Source organism: Rhinolophus ferrumequinum, chromosome 11 (genome assembly GCF_004115265.2).
Source record: "Rhinolophus ferrumequinum isolate MPI-CBG mRhiFer1 chromosome 11, mRhiFer1_v1.p, whole genome shotgun sequence".
In the NCBI taxonomy this organism is placed as follows: domain Eukaryota; kingdom Metazoa; phylum Chordata; class Mammalia; order Chiroptera; family Rhinolophidae; genus Rhinolophus; species Rhinolophus ferrumequinum.
In genome coordinates, this window is record NC_046294.1 from 39,527,951 (window position 1) to 39,542,506 (window position 14,556).

Below are 14,556 nucleotides of genomic sequence, written 5' to 3' on the forward strand. Positions count from 1 at the left end.
TCCAAGTCCTGTCTCCCGTAGTCACTCTCCATCCCCGCCAGCAGGACCCGTGGTCTTGCCCTGTTTGGCCCTGGTGCTTGGGGCACTCCCTCTTCCAATGTCCATATTTTTTGCAGTTTGCACACTGTCCCCTATCCAGTCGGTGCCGCGGTCTCCACGGTCGGGCTGGTCCGGCCGGACTCGGTGTCCACCCTGACTGTGCTTTGCACGTCTGCCAACAAGATCTTGGCCATCTCCCTCTGCTGTCTCCTGTTCTCCCTGCTCTGATGCTCTCTGTCTTTCTTCCTGATTCGTTCCTGTAATTCCTGATTTTCTTTCCTAATTCTATCCTCCCTTTCTTCGGGAGTCTCTCGAGTGTTGAAGACTCTCTCCGCTACTTTCATTAAATCCCGAATGGACATCTCTCCCAGTCCCTCCTGTTTGTACAATTTCTTCTAATATCTGGGGCAGCCTGGTTTATAAAGGACATAATTACAGCCGACTGGTTTTCCTCTGCCAGGGGGTCCAACGGGGTGTACTGTCTATAAGCATCATAGAGGCGTTCTAAAAACACGGCCGGGCTTTCATTATCCCCTTGCATTATAGCTTTTACCTTGGCCAAATTGGTGGGGCGGCGTGCCGCCGCTCAGAGACCTGCCATAAGAGTCTGGCGGTAGACTCGGAGACGCTCCCTACCTTCTGCGTTCCCAAAGTCCCAATCCGGTCTATTCAGGGGAAAGCGCTCGTCGATCAGGTTCGGCAAGGTCGTCGGCCGCCTGTTGTCGCCGGGGACATTCTTTCTGGCCTCGGTGAGGATCCGCTCGCGCTCCTAGGTGGTGAATAAGGTCTTAAGAAGCTGCTGGCAATCATCCCAAGTGGGACTGTGTGTGTGCATGACAGACTCGAACAGGTCAGTTAGGCCTTTCGGGTCCTCAGAAAAGGAGGGTTTTGAGCCTTCCAGTTGTACAGATCACTGCTAGAAAAGGGCTAATACTGGTATGCTCGCTCCCCATCTGGACCAGTCCCTCCTAGTGCTTGCACGGGGAGAATCGGCGCCCCAGCGGAGGTGGAGGAGGACGGATCCTCCTCTGGGGTCTCTTCCCGGCGTCTACGAGGCCTCAATCCCCTCGCCGGCCCTTGAGCTGGGGCAGGGGAACCCGGGGGAGGGGGAGCCATCGGGGAGGCGGTAGAGTGAGGCAGCTCGGGAGGAGTGGCAGCCTCAGGCGGGAGCGGCGCCACCAGGCTGGGCGCGCGCCGCGGCTGGAGCGGCGCCACCGGCGCGTAAGGAGGGGGGGTCTCTTCCAGATCTAGGTCTATCAGGGAGGGGTATATGTCTGACCCCTCCTGAAGGATGGGTCCGTGGGTCGGCTTCTCCGGGGGTTTCGGGCTGGCCGTGGGCACCGCCGGCTGGCGGGAGGGTCCCGAAACGGTCAGGACTTTAAGGGGGAGGGGGGGATCTTCTGGCTTGTCGGGGATAAAGGGCTTAAGCCAGGAGGGAGGACTCTCTACTAAGGCTTGCCACATCAAAATATAGGGATATTGGTCCGGATGGCGCCGATTAATAATATCTCGGACCTTCTTAATAATATCTAGGGAAAAAAGTTCCCTGGGGGGGCCAGCCCACATTAAAAGTAGGCCATTCTGCAGAGCAGAAGGTATCAAACTTACCTTTCTTCACTTCCACACCATGATTACGAGCCTTGGTGAGGATTTCAGGAAAGTGGTTCAGGAGCAGGGTCTTAGGTGTTACCTGAGCCTGTCCCATAATGGTCACAAAGAGAAACCAAGAAAAGACAAAGGAAAGGACAAAAGACACAGTGCCAGCAAATACACAACTTCGCACGGGACTCTTCAACACCCACCAGCCGGTCAACCACACCACATCCACAGGCGCCGTTTCAATCACACCAGTCTCACCACGCTCAAGATCCTTACCCAGGGCCCGTCCAAACGGCGTCCACTGCGGACGTGGCTGGGCCACCTTCTCGTCGGGGACGTCTCCCACGACTTCAAGTAATGGAGCCTCCAGGGTCGTAACCCACACTTTCATTCCCGTGAGAATTCTCAACTGGGACCGGGCAGAGACCTGTTTCAGTCTCTCCGGTCGAGGACCTGTTTCAGTCCTCCCCTATCGGAGGTGGCCAAACCTCCTTCCGCGGTTCCCTATGTAAACCTCGGTATCGGGAGTTGTCTGTTCCCCTGAGGGAGGGCATCCCGGGCGAGCCCCCAAATGTTAAGGTCCGGAATTGTCCCCCTCAGACAGACAGAGAACCCGCACAATAATGCAAGTCACACAGCGAGGTTTATTTTCAGCCAGCTGGGGTCCGAGTCTCTGCCCGACGCAGCGGGTTTTAACAAGGACCCCCAACACTTAAAGCCAAGGGGTTATATAGCATTTTCAAGGCTTTCCATAGCTTCAGAGAGTACTAGATAAACTTACAGGACTTACATAGCTTCAAAGAGTATAAGATTTACTACAGGACAAGGAGACCAGGAGTATAAGATAAGCTACAGGACTTGCATAGCTTCAAAGAGTATAAGATTTACTACAGGACAAGGAGACCAGGAGTATAAGATAAGCTACAGGACTTGCATAGCTTCAAAGAGTATAAGATTTACTACAGGACAAGGAGACCAGGAGTATAAGATAAGCTACAGGACTTGCATAGCTATAAGGAGTATAAGATAAGCTACAGAACTTCTAGTCTCCATGCTGCAACTGCCCACATCCTGGAATTTTATAATTATGTTGTTTCAGGCTAGGGGCTGTTAACCCTGACCTAAAGATAGCAGTTCTCATGCTAACAGTCTCTTATAACAGCTATATAGTCATCTCAAGCCTTTTCTTTTCCAGACTTTTCCAAGTTCATTCAACTACTTCTCCTATGTCATATTCCCAACATTTTCAACAATCTGTTTCATATCCTCCAGATGTGTTGCAGTTTGTCCCTAATATTTCTAAAATGGAGCCTGGACATATACTCCAAGTGATATTTGCCCAGTGTAGAGAATTTCCCAGAGCAGGACTAACGTATATCTCTTATTCTAGACTCCATACAGGTACTGTTCAAACTTAGACTGGCTCTTGCGTGATGTAGAGTCAAACTTTGATAAAGATTAGCAAGAAAGGAGATAACATGAAGCCTGAATAAGACCAGAGCAAAGAGAACTGATCCAATTCTGGGACTTCAATCGGAAGATAAACTGCCTAAATGAACCCTAGATATACCAAGGGTATTCAAGGAGTTTTGATTTGATAGATGGGGACCAGGGAGTAGCCATATTTGAAATCAGACAGGTGGCAACATTATGCCTCCATTGGGTTTTGGAGCTGGTCCTCAATAATCAGCTGGGGAACACGAGAATCAAGACCCAACGCCTGGGCGAAGAGGCTTCAAAAGGCTAGGTAAATTAAAGTCAGAAAGACTGTAGTTCAAAGAAGGGCTACATTTCTAGGGGGAAAACTGAGGTCGTAAAAGTCAAAATGGTTTTGGAATCAAAAAGACCTTTGTTGAATTCCATTTTCTCCACTTTCCAAACCTCAGTTTCCTCATGTGAAAATGGGGTTAATGATAGTATTTATATAAAGGACTGCTGTGAAGACTGAGTAGGATAAATATGTAAAGTCTGGCATATAGTTAGTGCTTATCAAATGTTTTTATTGCCAATTAAAATGCAGGAATAAAATGTAAGTTAAATAAATTTTTAAGTAATACCACTTTTGAAGCCTTTAAAAAGTGACCAGGAATGATGTGGATTAGTTGAAAATGGCTTCTAAAGTAAGAATAACATAATATGATTTAGTATCATTTTCATAATTCTATCAGCAATATGATTATAACAAATATACTTATTTTCAGATTTTACTTTCAAATAAAAGGACGACTTTACCATAAATCTTTGAAATCTTTTTTTATAATATAAATTCATTAATCCAGTTGGAATTACAATTTAATATTTGTTAGAAATATTTGCATAAATCCTTTTCCCCACCCCACACTGTTTTCTTTTTAATATTCAATTTTCTAAAACGTAAGAGGGATGGGTACTGCCCAATGCGGGTGTCTGTTGCTCTGATCTTCTAGTTATGATCCAGAGAATTGGGAGTGATGTTATCTGTGACAATAAAAAAAACTTCTCTTGGTGAGTGGAAGACCTATATATAAATGTCACATTTAAGGGTCTCAAGTCCAGTTCATCAGCCTTCTCAAGTTTACTCAACTTTCAGAAAGCATCAGCTGCTAATACACCTGAAAGATCTTGTCCTAAGACATTGTGTGGTGAGTAATCTTTATTTTCTCTTTTAAATTTCATGAAATCGTCTTTTTAAATAATCAAGCAATTATTTAATGTGCATCATTTTCTACAAATACCATGCTGTTTGTTCAAGGTAAAATGTTAAGGGAGGGTTTGAATTATGTTTAATATAAAATATCATGATACAAAATAAATTTATGCTACTAAAATACTCTTAAATCATTTATTTATGTGATTAAAGTTTTTTGAGATGACTTGCTGCATTTAAACTCTTCTGAAATTACACAACAATAATTAAAATTTGGCATGATATGTTTTAATGGCATCTTATTGAAATGTTAAAATAAAACAACCTAATTAGGAATGAATAATTCTGATTTAACCAATATAAATTTATTAAGTTGAGTTAAAATTCCATTTCTCCTTAAGAATATCGTTATCTAGATTGTTTTATGACTCCTAAACAGCTCGATCTGTATCCTATAGTTGGAGAAACTCAGTTTTACTGCTGAATGTTTATTCCCTTTACATAGCCTTTTTAAATTTTCTATTCTGAAAACTGTACATGAATTTTAAGGGTGTTTTACAACTGATTTTCAGCTTTTTCATGACATTCTTGTAAGAAGCTTGTCTCTATTCAGAACAAGGAAGCAAAGTACAGATGTCTGAAGTCACTAGGTGAATGAATGTGACAAACCAAGAGTTAGATACCAATGCTCCTATTCTTTAGCTACAGTGCCTTTTTTTAAAAAAAAACATTAACCAAAATTGGAGAATATGCATTTGTTACTCCATCAGTAACTTTATATTGCACAGTGAAAATAAATACAGATTACAATATTTCTTATGCTACTTCTAAATTATGCTGTTTCCCTTCAAAATATGAGTACATAGCCACTCTATGTATGTTAAAATGGAGAACATTATGCATTAAGAAAAAGCAGTTCTATAATAGGCTTTCCAATAATTGAAATGTAGGTTAAGATAAGACTATACCATTCTGAAATGAAAAGCTTTATGAGCAAAAGAGGAAAGTGCTAAAAATTATACTCAAACAAGATTGTTAATAAAATAAGCTGAAGAAATAACATAGATAAGCATTTAATCTGAAGCTAAATCTCTAAATCCATATAACAAGTAATTAATTAGATGATTTTTTAAAACTTTGACACATTCTTTTTAATGGTAGGAGAAGTATGTGTTAATTAGCAAAAATCTCCAGATCAGAGCCTATTAATTTTGTATTTATGGTTATTATTGCAGTGAAATGAAGTTGCCTTATGTAAAAGAACTTTGCTAAGTAGATAAATAGTGTTAATAAATTACTTAATTAAGAGAATCAGCCATTTTCAAGCAAATTATAAGGATTTAGTCATAACCAACATAAAATGTGGGAGGAAATTATAAAAAGTAAGCTATCTCATTCCTCATGTGGCTTAAAATTTATATTTTAAAACTTGCACAAGAATTCTCAAAAAGATACCTAAGAAAGTAAAACTAATCTAATTTCTGAGTCAAAGCAAATGTATATATATATATATACTAATATATATATACTAATATATCTGTAAAATAAAGAGGGTGATTCCAAAAGTCTGCCATGAAAACCAGTCCAGTTAGGTACTGTGCACAGTGGTATAGTTATAAATGTAAACTACTAAATTTAATTGTATAATTTGGATTATTAAAAATATTTTAAAATACCTGCATTTTGCTTTTCCTTTTTAGTGAAGATGATGTCTGCAAAAGACATGGTTAAAGTAACGATCGTCATGCTTGCCATCTGTTTGTTTGCAAAATCAGATGGGAAATCTATTAAGTAAGTACTGAGTTCTGTTCTGCATGGTGAGGGCATGGAAATTGGGTGTTTAAGGTTGGCTTTATGATTGGGAAAAGGGAACTAATGGAGTAGTCCTCTCTGTTTCTGTTTCCTACAGGAAGAGATCTGTGAGTGAAATACAGCTTATGAGTAACTTGCGTCAACATCTGCACTCAAAGGAAAGGTTGGAATGGCTGTGGAAGAAGCTGAAGGATGTGAATAAATTTGTTAACCTCGGAAATTCTACAGCTCACAGACAGGGTGGTTCCCAGAGATCCCAAAAACAGGAAGACAATGTTCCAATTGAGAGGCATCAAAAAAGTCTTGGAGAAGTAGACAAAGCTGATGTGGATGTATTAATTAGAGCTAAATCTCAATGAAAACCGATCTATCAGAGCAGTGCTCTAGACAGCATAGGGCAATGATATGACATGCTGCTAATGTTTGCAAGTTCTATTAAGATTACCAAGTGCCAATATTTCTAATATTACCAAAATTCAATGCTAACCATGATAACTATAATTTTAATTATTTTGATTCTACTTTTATTCATTTAACAGCGCTTTCAATTATTTTATTTCTATTGTTTATTCTATTTAAATTATGTTGCTGCATAATTTATAAAAGAATAAAATGGCACTCTTTAATCTCTCTCCCATCTTGCAATGCAAAATAAAAATTTAATGATCGTGATTCTAAATAAATGAAGTTAAGTGTTTCTCACTTGTTATAAGAATGTCTTTTGGATTATGAGTAACCCTAATATGTTTAAATTGATTGTGACTAGGAAGAACAATGCAAAAGCTTTTTTTCCCAGTTTTATTGAGAAATAACCAACATACATCATTGTGTAAGTTTAAGGCGTACTGCGTGATGGCTTGATATATTGTGAAATTATCACAATAGGTTCAGCTAACATCCATTATCAAAATCTTTTTTTGATCAGGTGTTTCATATTTTGAATATCATCCTTTTAATATTACCAAAGTACCAGGTTGCCAAATTTCACAGCAGCTAAAGACTACTGTCCTCTTCATTTCAGGAAAGAGAATGAAATGCTCAGCAAGGGAAGGCAGAAAGTGGTCTGAAACTTGAATGTAAAAGCATTTACCTATACACAAACTCACTGCTCATATTTCTAGTCTGGACCTCATATTGCAAGGAATAGAATTTATCTATTTTTTAGAATGTAACTTCATTCGTCATTTGGTAAATATCTATCTAGTGTCCATTATTTGTCATGTACTGTATTAGGCACTGGGCATATACTGGTAAGCAAAATGGACACAGCTCCTGTCTTCCTGGGACCTACAGTTTAGTAGGGAAGACAGACATTAATTCATTATTAACTTGGATAAGTGCTAGGAAAGAAAAGTACAGGAATGTAAAATACAGAGCCCTGACATATTTAAGTCAATGCTGTCCAAAAGAACTTTCTGTGATGATGGACATGTTCTATATTCTGTGCACGCCAAAACAGTAGCCACATGTGCATTTGAAATGTGTCTTGTGGCACCGAGAAGTGGACGAGGTCCCATCCCTGGCTTCAAAGAATTTATGTTCTAATGAGGAAGACAGAGTAGTAGACTCTGGTTTTCTGGCCCTGTTCATTTTGGAGTCTTTGCATATTCTAATATAGATTCCTTGTTGGTTTTAAATGTCACGAATATTTTCTCCCAGTGTACTTACTAACTCTATGCTTAATTTTGATGGATGCAGATACATCAATTTTTCACGTTATTGTTTGTATTTTGGGGAGTCTTATTAAAGAAGTCTTTCCCCAAACCTAGGTCACACTTATCTCTTATATCTGCTTTAGAGTTTTACCTTTCACTTTTAGGCATATATTCTTCTGGAGTCTAATTTTGTATGTGACAAAAATGTTATATTTGAACTTTACTATTCTTTTTTCATATGGACAGTGTGCCAAATACCATCTATCCAACAAGTCTTTATTTCTCCATAGTTTTGTAGACACATTTAAAAAATCTTATCTTAAGTTCCTATGTAAACATAGGTTTATTATTTTATTTTTAGAGAGTGAAAAATTGCTTCATTGTGCCCTTTGAATCAACTTTTAGCCTGTTAAAGGTCAGTCTCAGATGGGGGCCCACAAGTCCACCTTCCTTAACGTTCCCTCCATCTCTTGACTTAACCCTTGGACACTGTGTCCCTCTAAATGTCTATAATTCTCCCCATGTGGCCCATACACAGGACACCTTCCTTCCCAAATCCTCAGGAACTGAACGTGTGAATATTCAATCGGGCTCTACAGAACTCTACAGAAATAAGTTCTTGGTTCCATCTTGAAGCAGCAGTTCATGGAGGTGGCCCCCAGGAAACACACTAGAGAAAAACGAATCTACCCTTAAACTGTGGGCCTCTTGGGCTAGTTCAAGATCATTCAGAGCAAAGCCCCGTATTTAGAATTAAGTTTTAAAATCAATGATTTATTCTTGCAATTCTTATCCTAAGGCTCCCTTTACAGTAAAACACATTGGGTGGTTTTCTCAACCATATAAACTCCAGGTAATATCAGAAGAGCTTGGGAGTGTATGATCTATCAGTTTCACCTCAAATGCTCTTTTTTTCTGCACAGAGATCACATAACTCCTTGGGAGTGGCCAAATTGCAACATCTGTAGCTTCCTTGTCACACAGATATTCATGGGTTGCACATTCTCACCCTCTCTTGGGATCTCAGCACAGAAGTGTGGACACAGAGGTTCTGAGATAGACATATTTATGAAGGTGTCTAAATGGAAACCATCAGTGGCACTGACAAATGAAATGGCCTTCAGGTCACAGTCTAGGAAAATCCCCACCTCTGCAGGCTTGGGTTTATGTGGTGAACAGTACTGGTTTCCGTACTGGCATGACTTCATGTCCCTCTTAAGGCACACAACCCCGAACCCCAGATCTGAAGCTACCAGGAAAGGTCCTTTCTGATATGCCCATTTCAGTGTTCCTCCAACTCCCACCTCCCAATAGTGGCAGCCAGAGGGGAAGCACGAGGACCCCAGGCACAGGTAGCAGAGATGAATGTTTTGGCATTCTCTGGTGGTCTGGTCTGGACCTACCCGTATCCGAGGCTCTGCAGGTCATGAAGAGAATATGAGGAAGTCCTTGGCTGTGGCTAGATCAAGAGGCATATTCACGAAGAATCTCAGCATCTAGCTGTACATGCTCATCACAGATATCATGACATAGTCTCAGCCACTAGTTTCCCCAGGGCCATGTTGGTCTAGATTCTTTGGATCCAAAGGATGTCAAGACATTGAGGACAAGTCCTGATTCTCCCTCTCCAAATTCCTGAGGCAGGTGAAACAATAGTGTTTGCAGAATGTCAAACACAGATCTTGGAAATAGTTTAGGCAGATGGGACGTGTGGATTCTTTATTGAGTTCTTCTGCCATGTCCACTATTTCAATGTGGCTGTTCTCAGTTTTCTGCTTGCCTGGGGTACTGCAACTTCTTAACTGGATTGTAGACTTCTAATAATAAAGGCATTTTGCTCTGTATATCATTAAATCTGTGTTTCTGTTAGGGACCAGGACTAGATCTTCCTATTCCACTATCTTGCTTATGTCATTAACATTTTACCCTATTGCAAGCCAACAAGTTACAGGTTTGCATCAGGGTGGCCGGTTAGCTCAGTTGGTTAGAGCGCGGTGCTCTTAACAAGGTTGCCGGTTTGATCCCCACGTGGGTCATTGTGAGCTGCACCCTCCACAACTAGACTGAAACAACTACTTGACTTGGAGCTGATGGGTCCTGGAAAAACACACTTAAATAAACATTTAGGGGGAAAAAAAAAGGTTTGTCTAGGTTGCAGCATGTCAGTACTTCACTCATTTTTATAGCTGAATAAAATTCCATTGTGTCCCTTATTAAAAAAAAAAAAAAGTTTGCAGATCCCTCCTTTAATCTTCCATTCCAGGCCCTCGTCTCCCAATTTCAATCTGCTTTCTCACATTACTTCCTATTCATTCTTTTGAATTGCTCATTGTGCCCCTTACAAGATACTTACTTAGCCAAGTTGATCTCTTCATAGGAATGTCTTTTCCTACTATCTCTTCATGCGTGAATCCTATGTATTCTTTAAAGCTCCAGATCAAACATCTTCCTTCCCTGCGCCTTCTTCATCTCTTGTTAGGAATAATGTTTCCTATCTCTGACCTACCACAGCACATTATCTCTATCTCCCTATAACCCAATTTGTTTCCCTTTTATTACTTGATTACATATCTCATTTATATCAGTAGAAATTGTATATTAATAATGTCTATCTCCCCTAGTAGTCTTACACAGGGTCCTGGTCAATAAATATATTCACTGAATAGGGATAGAGTTCTTTTTGTATGAATGTGATGTTCCTGTTCCTGCCATTAGGTGACAGTGCTCAAAACTTGTAGTACAAAGAAATCCTAGGCTTTAAAGTTAATTAGGATTCTGGGTCTGTGGCTTATCACTAATTTGTTGAGCAAGTATTCAACCAGAAGTCTTTCTTATCCACTGCTATGAAACAATCTTGTCATAGCATGCTGTGAGGTGCAATGCAATCAAGGAACTTGTTTATTCATTGCTTCTATATGAAACATTTTATTTCTGCTAAATTGGAAATTCTGTATTGACCAAGATCTTTGGTGCATGCATTGATATTATGGAAGAAAGACTTTCATTAAGGGTTTGAACCTTAGCTCATTCAGTCAGGTAGCATTTACAAATTATTGTGCAGCGTAGTTTGTGATGGTGTGAATCTATGGCATTACCCACTATATGTATAGCTGCTACTCATGCTCCCAAATTATTTGAAAGTTTAACTTTCTTTTTAAGGCAAATAAGAGTGGTAATTTTGTTATATCTATAGACTTTCTTGTGGTTTTTTTTTTTTTTTTTTTTTTTTTTTAAGGAATAACAACGAAATGAACTGTAGGTCCCTCAAAGCAAGATAAAATATTTTGACTGGATCTGGCATGGTACAAAGTCCCAATATTTCATCTGAAATCTTTTGCTGATATAATTCTTCTAATGTTTCCTCGCAAATTCCTAGAACTTGGACTAGAATTTGTGAATTATGTTAAGCAGAGTACCTGATTGCCCTCAGCAAGGTTAGAACTACTTTTTTCTTATTAAGTGTTGGGGGCTTATTTATAGGAAGAGTAGCGTGAGCCAAATGAAACTATAATTTACATATACGTAGATAATAGTATGAACATTTATGTACCTAAAAGGAGATTGGTGAAAACTATGTAGTAGAATACCAGAGACTTTCTTTAGGAAATGATGGCTTTGATTTTGATATAGAGAAATAATTTCTATTTGACAGACCTCACTAACTCTAACTTGGACGATGGAATTACCTCCCTTGATCTTGGCTTACAGAAGAAAAATTTGATAATAAGATTGGTGAGGTTTTTGTTGTTTGGTTGCCTGCGATTTTTTTTTTTTTTTTTTTACATTTCTCCATGGGATTACCTGTATTACAAAATTTCTGTTTAGATTGCTCTTCTCACTTAGAAATCTTCACAGATTATTGGCAATTTCAAATTTAGCAGAATGTTGGCAATAATAACTTGGTATACTATGACTATAACCTCTCTTTCCTTTAGGTCTCTGATATCTAAGGACACTTAGATAAGGAAGAGGATGTTCGCTATCTTATTATACTTGTGCATACTCTGTTCATCTGTTTAGCACAAACATTGGCTTGGGAAACACTTTGATTATCACACGTGGCAGCCTGGGAGTTTTTTCTCGCCCGAACTAAACAAGGATTAAAAGTTTTTCAACAAAAGTTCTTTCCGCAAAATCTGTTTTCATAACAAATTACTCAAACCAGGTCCTAAATTACTCAAACAAGGTCCACTTCCCCTATACTTCCTCTGCTTGCAAAGCCCCTCCCACTCTTCTAAAAACTGGAGTTCTTACTCATCCTTCAAGATTCAGCTCAAATGTCACTCTCTGATGGAGGCTTCCTCAACGTGACAGGCAGAGCCAGTTTTAACTTTCTGGTCCCACAGCTCACTGCAAGCAGCTCGGCTTTTATGGCAGCATATGGGATTATGTTTTGGGGTGGGTCTCGCCGCCCCCCTATCCCGCCGTGTGAGCTTCGAGGGCGGCGATCGTGTCTTGTATTTTTCCCGGTTGGTATAGTCCAGCATCTGGCACACGGTAGACTCAGTAAAGCTGAATGACTGAAACTATTCCTTGGCAACTTGCTGCCCACAGGAAGCAATACCCCATCCAGTTTACTCGCGACGTTCAACAGGCGGCCCAACTTCAGGAGTTACAGCGGGCACACCAGCTCCCGCCAACCCAGCGTTTAAAAACAAACAGCTGTGGATATTAGGAAATAGAAAGTGTCCCTTACAACGCCCGCCTTTCATGAACTCCGATCGGTTAATACCCGCCAGCTGTGGGGCTAAGAGCGATCTCGGAGTTTGCCCAGTTGAGCAAAGGCAAGATCCCAGAGGTATTTCTCCAACTCTGGGCTGGAAGACGCGGTCTGCTTTTTTCTAACGGTGATAGGAAATCGAAGAAAAAGACACGCGATTCATAGGTTTGGGAGGCATAACTGGTCGCAGCCACTCAGGCTCGGGACTCGCTGTGGATCGCCAGCTGAAGTCTATGAGGACCCACGCTTTCCACTCTGCGGCGCCAGCCCCTGGGCTGAACGCCCACCCCTGGCTGCGGCTCGCTCAACTGTCCTCACAGCGCCCCGCCCACCCCTGGGCGGCGAGCCACCATTCTCGCGAGAACGCAGCTAGTCTCGCCTCTTCAGACTGCGGGCTCTCGCGAGAAGAGGCTTAGGAGCCGGCCTGCAACCTGCCGGGCGGCTCTTGGTAGCCGCGGCGGCGGTCTGGAAAGCCGCCACCACAGACACCTACGGAGGGATCCAGTAGAGGAGGAAGCAGAGGTGTCACTAGCTCCGGCCTTTTCCCGAGGCCCTCAGTGGACGCTCCAGGCGGACTACAGGTTCGAGGGTGACTGGACGTAGCTGGGGAACTCGGTAGGGGCGGCGGCGGAGGCGGAGGCGGAGGCGGAGGCGGAGGCTGGGCTTGGAGGGGGCCAAGGAGGAAGGGGGAGGAGGGCGAATCTGGGCTTGAGAGCTGGGCTGCTTCGGCGCATCTCGGTGGTCTGCGCATCTCGGACTCTGCTAGGGGACCGTGGGTGGGGTTCTGGGCTCTGGCTGCTGGCACCCAGTTCGGAGAGGCAGGGGTGGGACTTGGGTTCGGGGTGCTGTTTTGGGGAGTCTTGAGGCCTTTCCCCAGGGGTGAAGGTGATACCCTAATCCTTCCTTTCCTGGGCAGAGTAAACCCGTGCCCCGCCCCTTTTCTATCATCCCTGGGCTAACGCAGCGACTTCCTGAGGAGGGCGCATCACAATAGGGGATCAGGTGGCAGGTAGTCTCCCTTTTGGTGAATTGGAGTGAGACCTAATGTGCTGTGTGGTTTTAAGCTGTAACAGTTATCACGTATGGTAGACCTTTGTTTTCCCAAAACTTGCACAGAAAAGCTAATTTTTTTTGTTCTTCAGATGCAAGTTTTCCTAACCCCCTTTATCCTCCTGAATGGGGTGCGGGGAGGTGAGGCATCAGTCATTTGTTAATGTGGAGGCAGTGTGACCATCCCTGGTCCTCACAGATTTCGGACTTCTCCTTTCTCCTAATTTGAGTCCATGATGAAAAGACATTAATCCAGACATGCTAAAGATAGAGCCTCACCTGTTTGTCGCTTTGTATACTTAGCGTATAAAAATTATTAAAATTTTTTATTTTTAAGAGTTTTCATGCTTTTTATTTAAACTAACGGTTAATGAAGCAGCATGGTATATTGGCTTTATTTAGACAATAGAGCACACCGCCCCCTTCCCCAACTACACAGATATGATCAGGATTTAGATAGGAGGTTAGGGATAGATTTTGAATTAAATAGACTGTAGACATTGAAATAAGAGATACATAATAAAGAGTGCAATAACAGGGCCAAAAAAATTTTCTGTACGGGAGAGCCCATCCCGGACTGAAATCCAAGTATTGAAAATGAGGACTGCAGTTGTTATTTAAATACAAAGCAGAAAGCAGTAGAGTGTACTTGGGAAAGGATTTGGTGGTGGATTAAGACTGTTAAAAAAGTGTGTGAGGAGAATTATTTTTGAAGGTGTGTGTTTCATAAATTTTCCTAACATTTCTCAGTATTTATGACCTAACTGCTATTGTTATACATAAAGGGAAAGCGGGAAAGGAGATTCTAAATCCTTAAGAGGATCCATGGATTCAATCAGGAAAGTTTTTAGTGTCTCAAAAATGTTTTTGAATTCTTTCACCTTTTCCCCCTCTCTCCCATAAAAGCTTTCGGATGGGCTTTTTACCTTCTGTATGTCACCCTTCTACCAGTCTGAAGTTTTTTCTTTCTCACCCTTTTTTCTAAAGCTTGTGAGTTTTTTAATTAACTATGAAGAAACAGACAGTTACAGTCTTTGGCTTTTTACATTTAGATG

The 14,556-nt window shown here is 41.4% G+C and overlaps 2 protein-coding genes across 9 annotated transcripts in view; both read left to right on the forward strand.

Annotated features, from left to right (window-relative positions):
• Window positions 1-4,051: 4,051 nt before the first annotated feature.
• Window positions 4,052-6,435, forward strand: PTH (parathyroid hormone). Of its 2 annotated transcripts, none has more exons than XM_033118955.1 (3): window positions 4,052-4,111; window positions 5,955-6,055; window positions 6,174-6,435. In XM_033118955.1, exons 1-3 carry the CDS (start codon window positions 4,067-4,069, stop codon window positions 6,433-6,435), a joined length of 408 nt encoding a protein of 135 aa, XP_032974846.1. In that variant the 5' UTR covers window positions 4,052-4,066. The 2 variants fall into 2 exon arrangements, with proteins under 2 accessions (XP_032974846.1, XP_032974845.1); XM_033118954.1 differs by lacking the exon at window positions 4,052-4,111 and adding an exon at window positions 4,166-4,259 and having other exon boundaries at window positions 5,965-6,055.
• Window positions 6,436-12,833: 6,398 nt separating this feature from the next.
• Window positions 12,834-14,556, forward strand: part of BTBD10 (BTB domain containing 10) — a 64,255-nt gene continuing 62,532 nt past the window's right edge. The window contains exon 1 of one of the 7 annotated variants that reach the window (XM_033119391.1): window positions 12,834-13,032. The gene's annotated coding sequence lies outside the window, so the exon portion shown is untranslated. Of the gene's footprint in view, window positions 13,067-14,556 lie in introns of all 7 variants that reach the window. The other 6 variants (XM_033119384.1, XM_033119383.1, XM_033119387.1 and 3 more) reach the window with 6 other exon arrangements.

Bases quoted from the DNA above. Each gene is read 5' to 3' on its own strand.
- PTH (XM_033118955.1), top strand. From the start codon at position 4,067: ATGATCCAGAGAATTGGGAGTGATGTTATCTGTGACAATAAAAAA. The intron at 4,112-5,954 runs AACTTCTCTTGG...GCATTTTGCTTT, and splicing joins TTATCTGTGACAATAAAAAA to TCCTTTTTAGTGAAGATGAT. The intron at 6,056-6,173 runs GTAAGTACTGAG...TGTTTCCTACAG, and splicing joins TCAGATGGGAAATCTATTAA to GAAGAGATCTGTGAGTGAAA.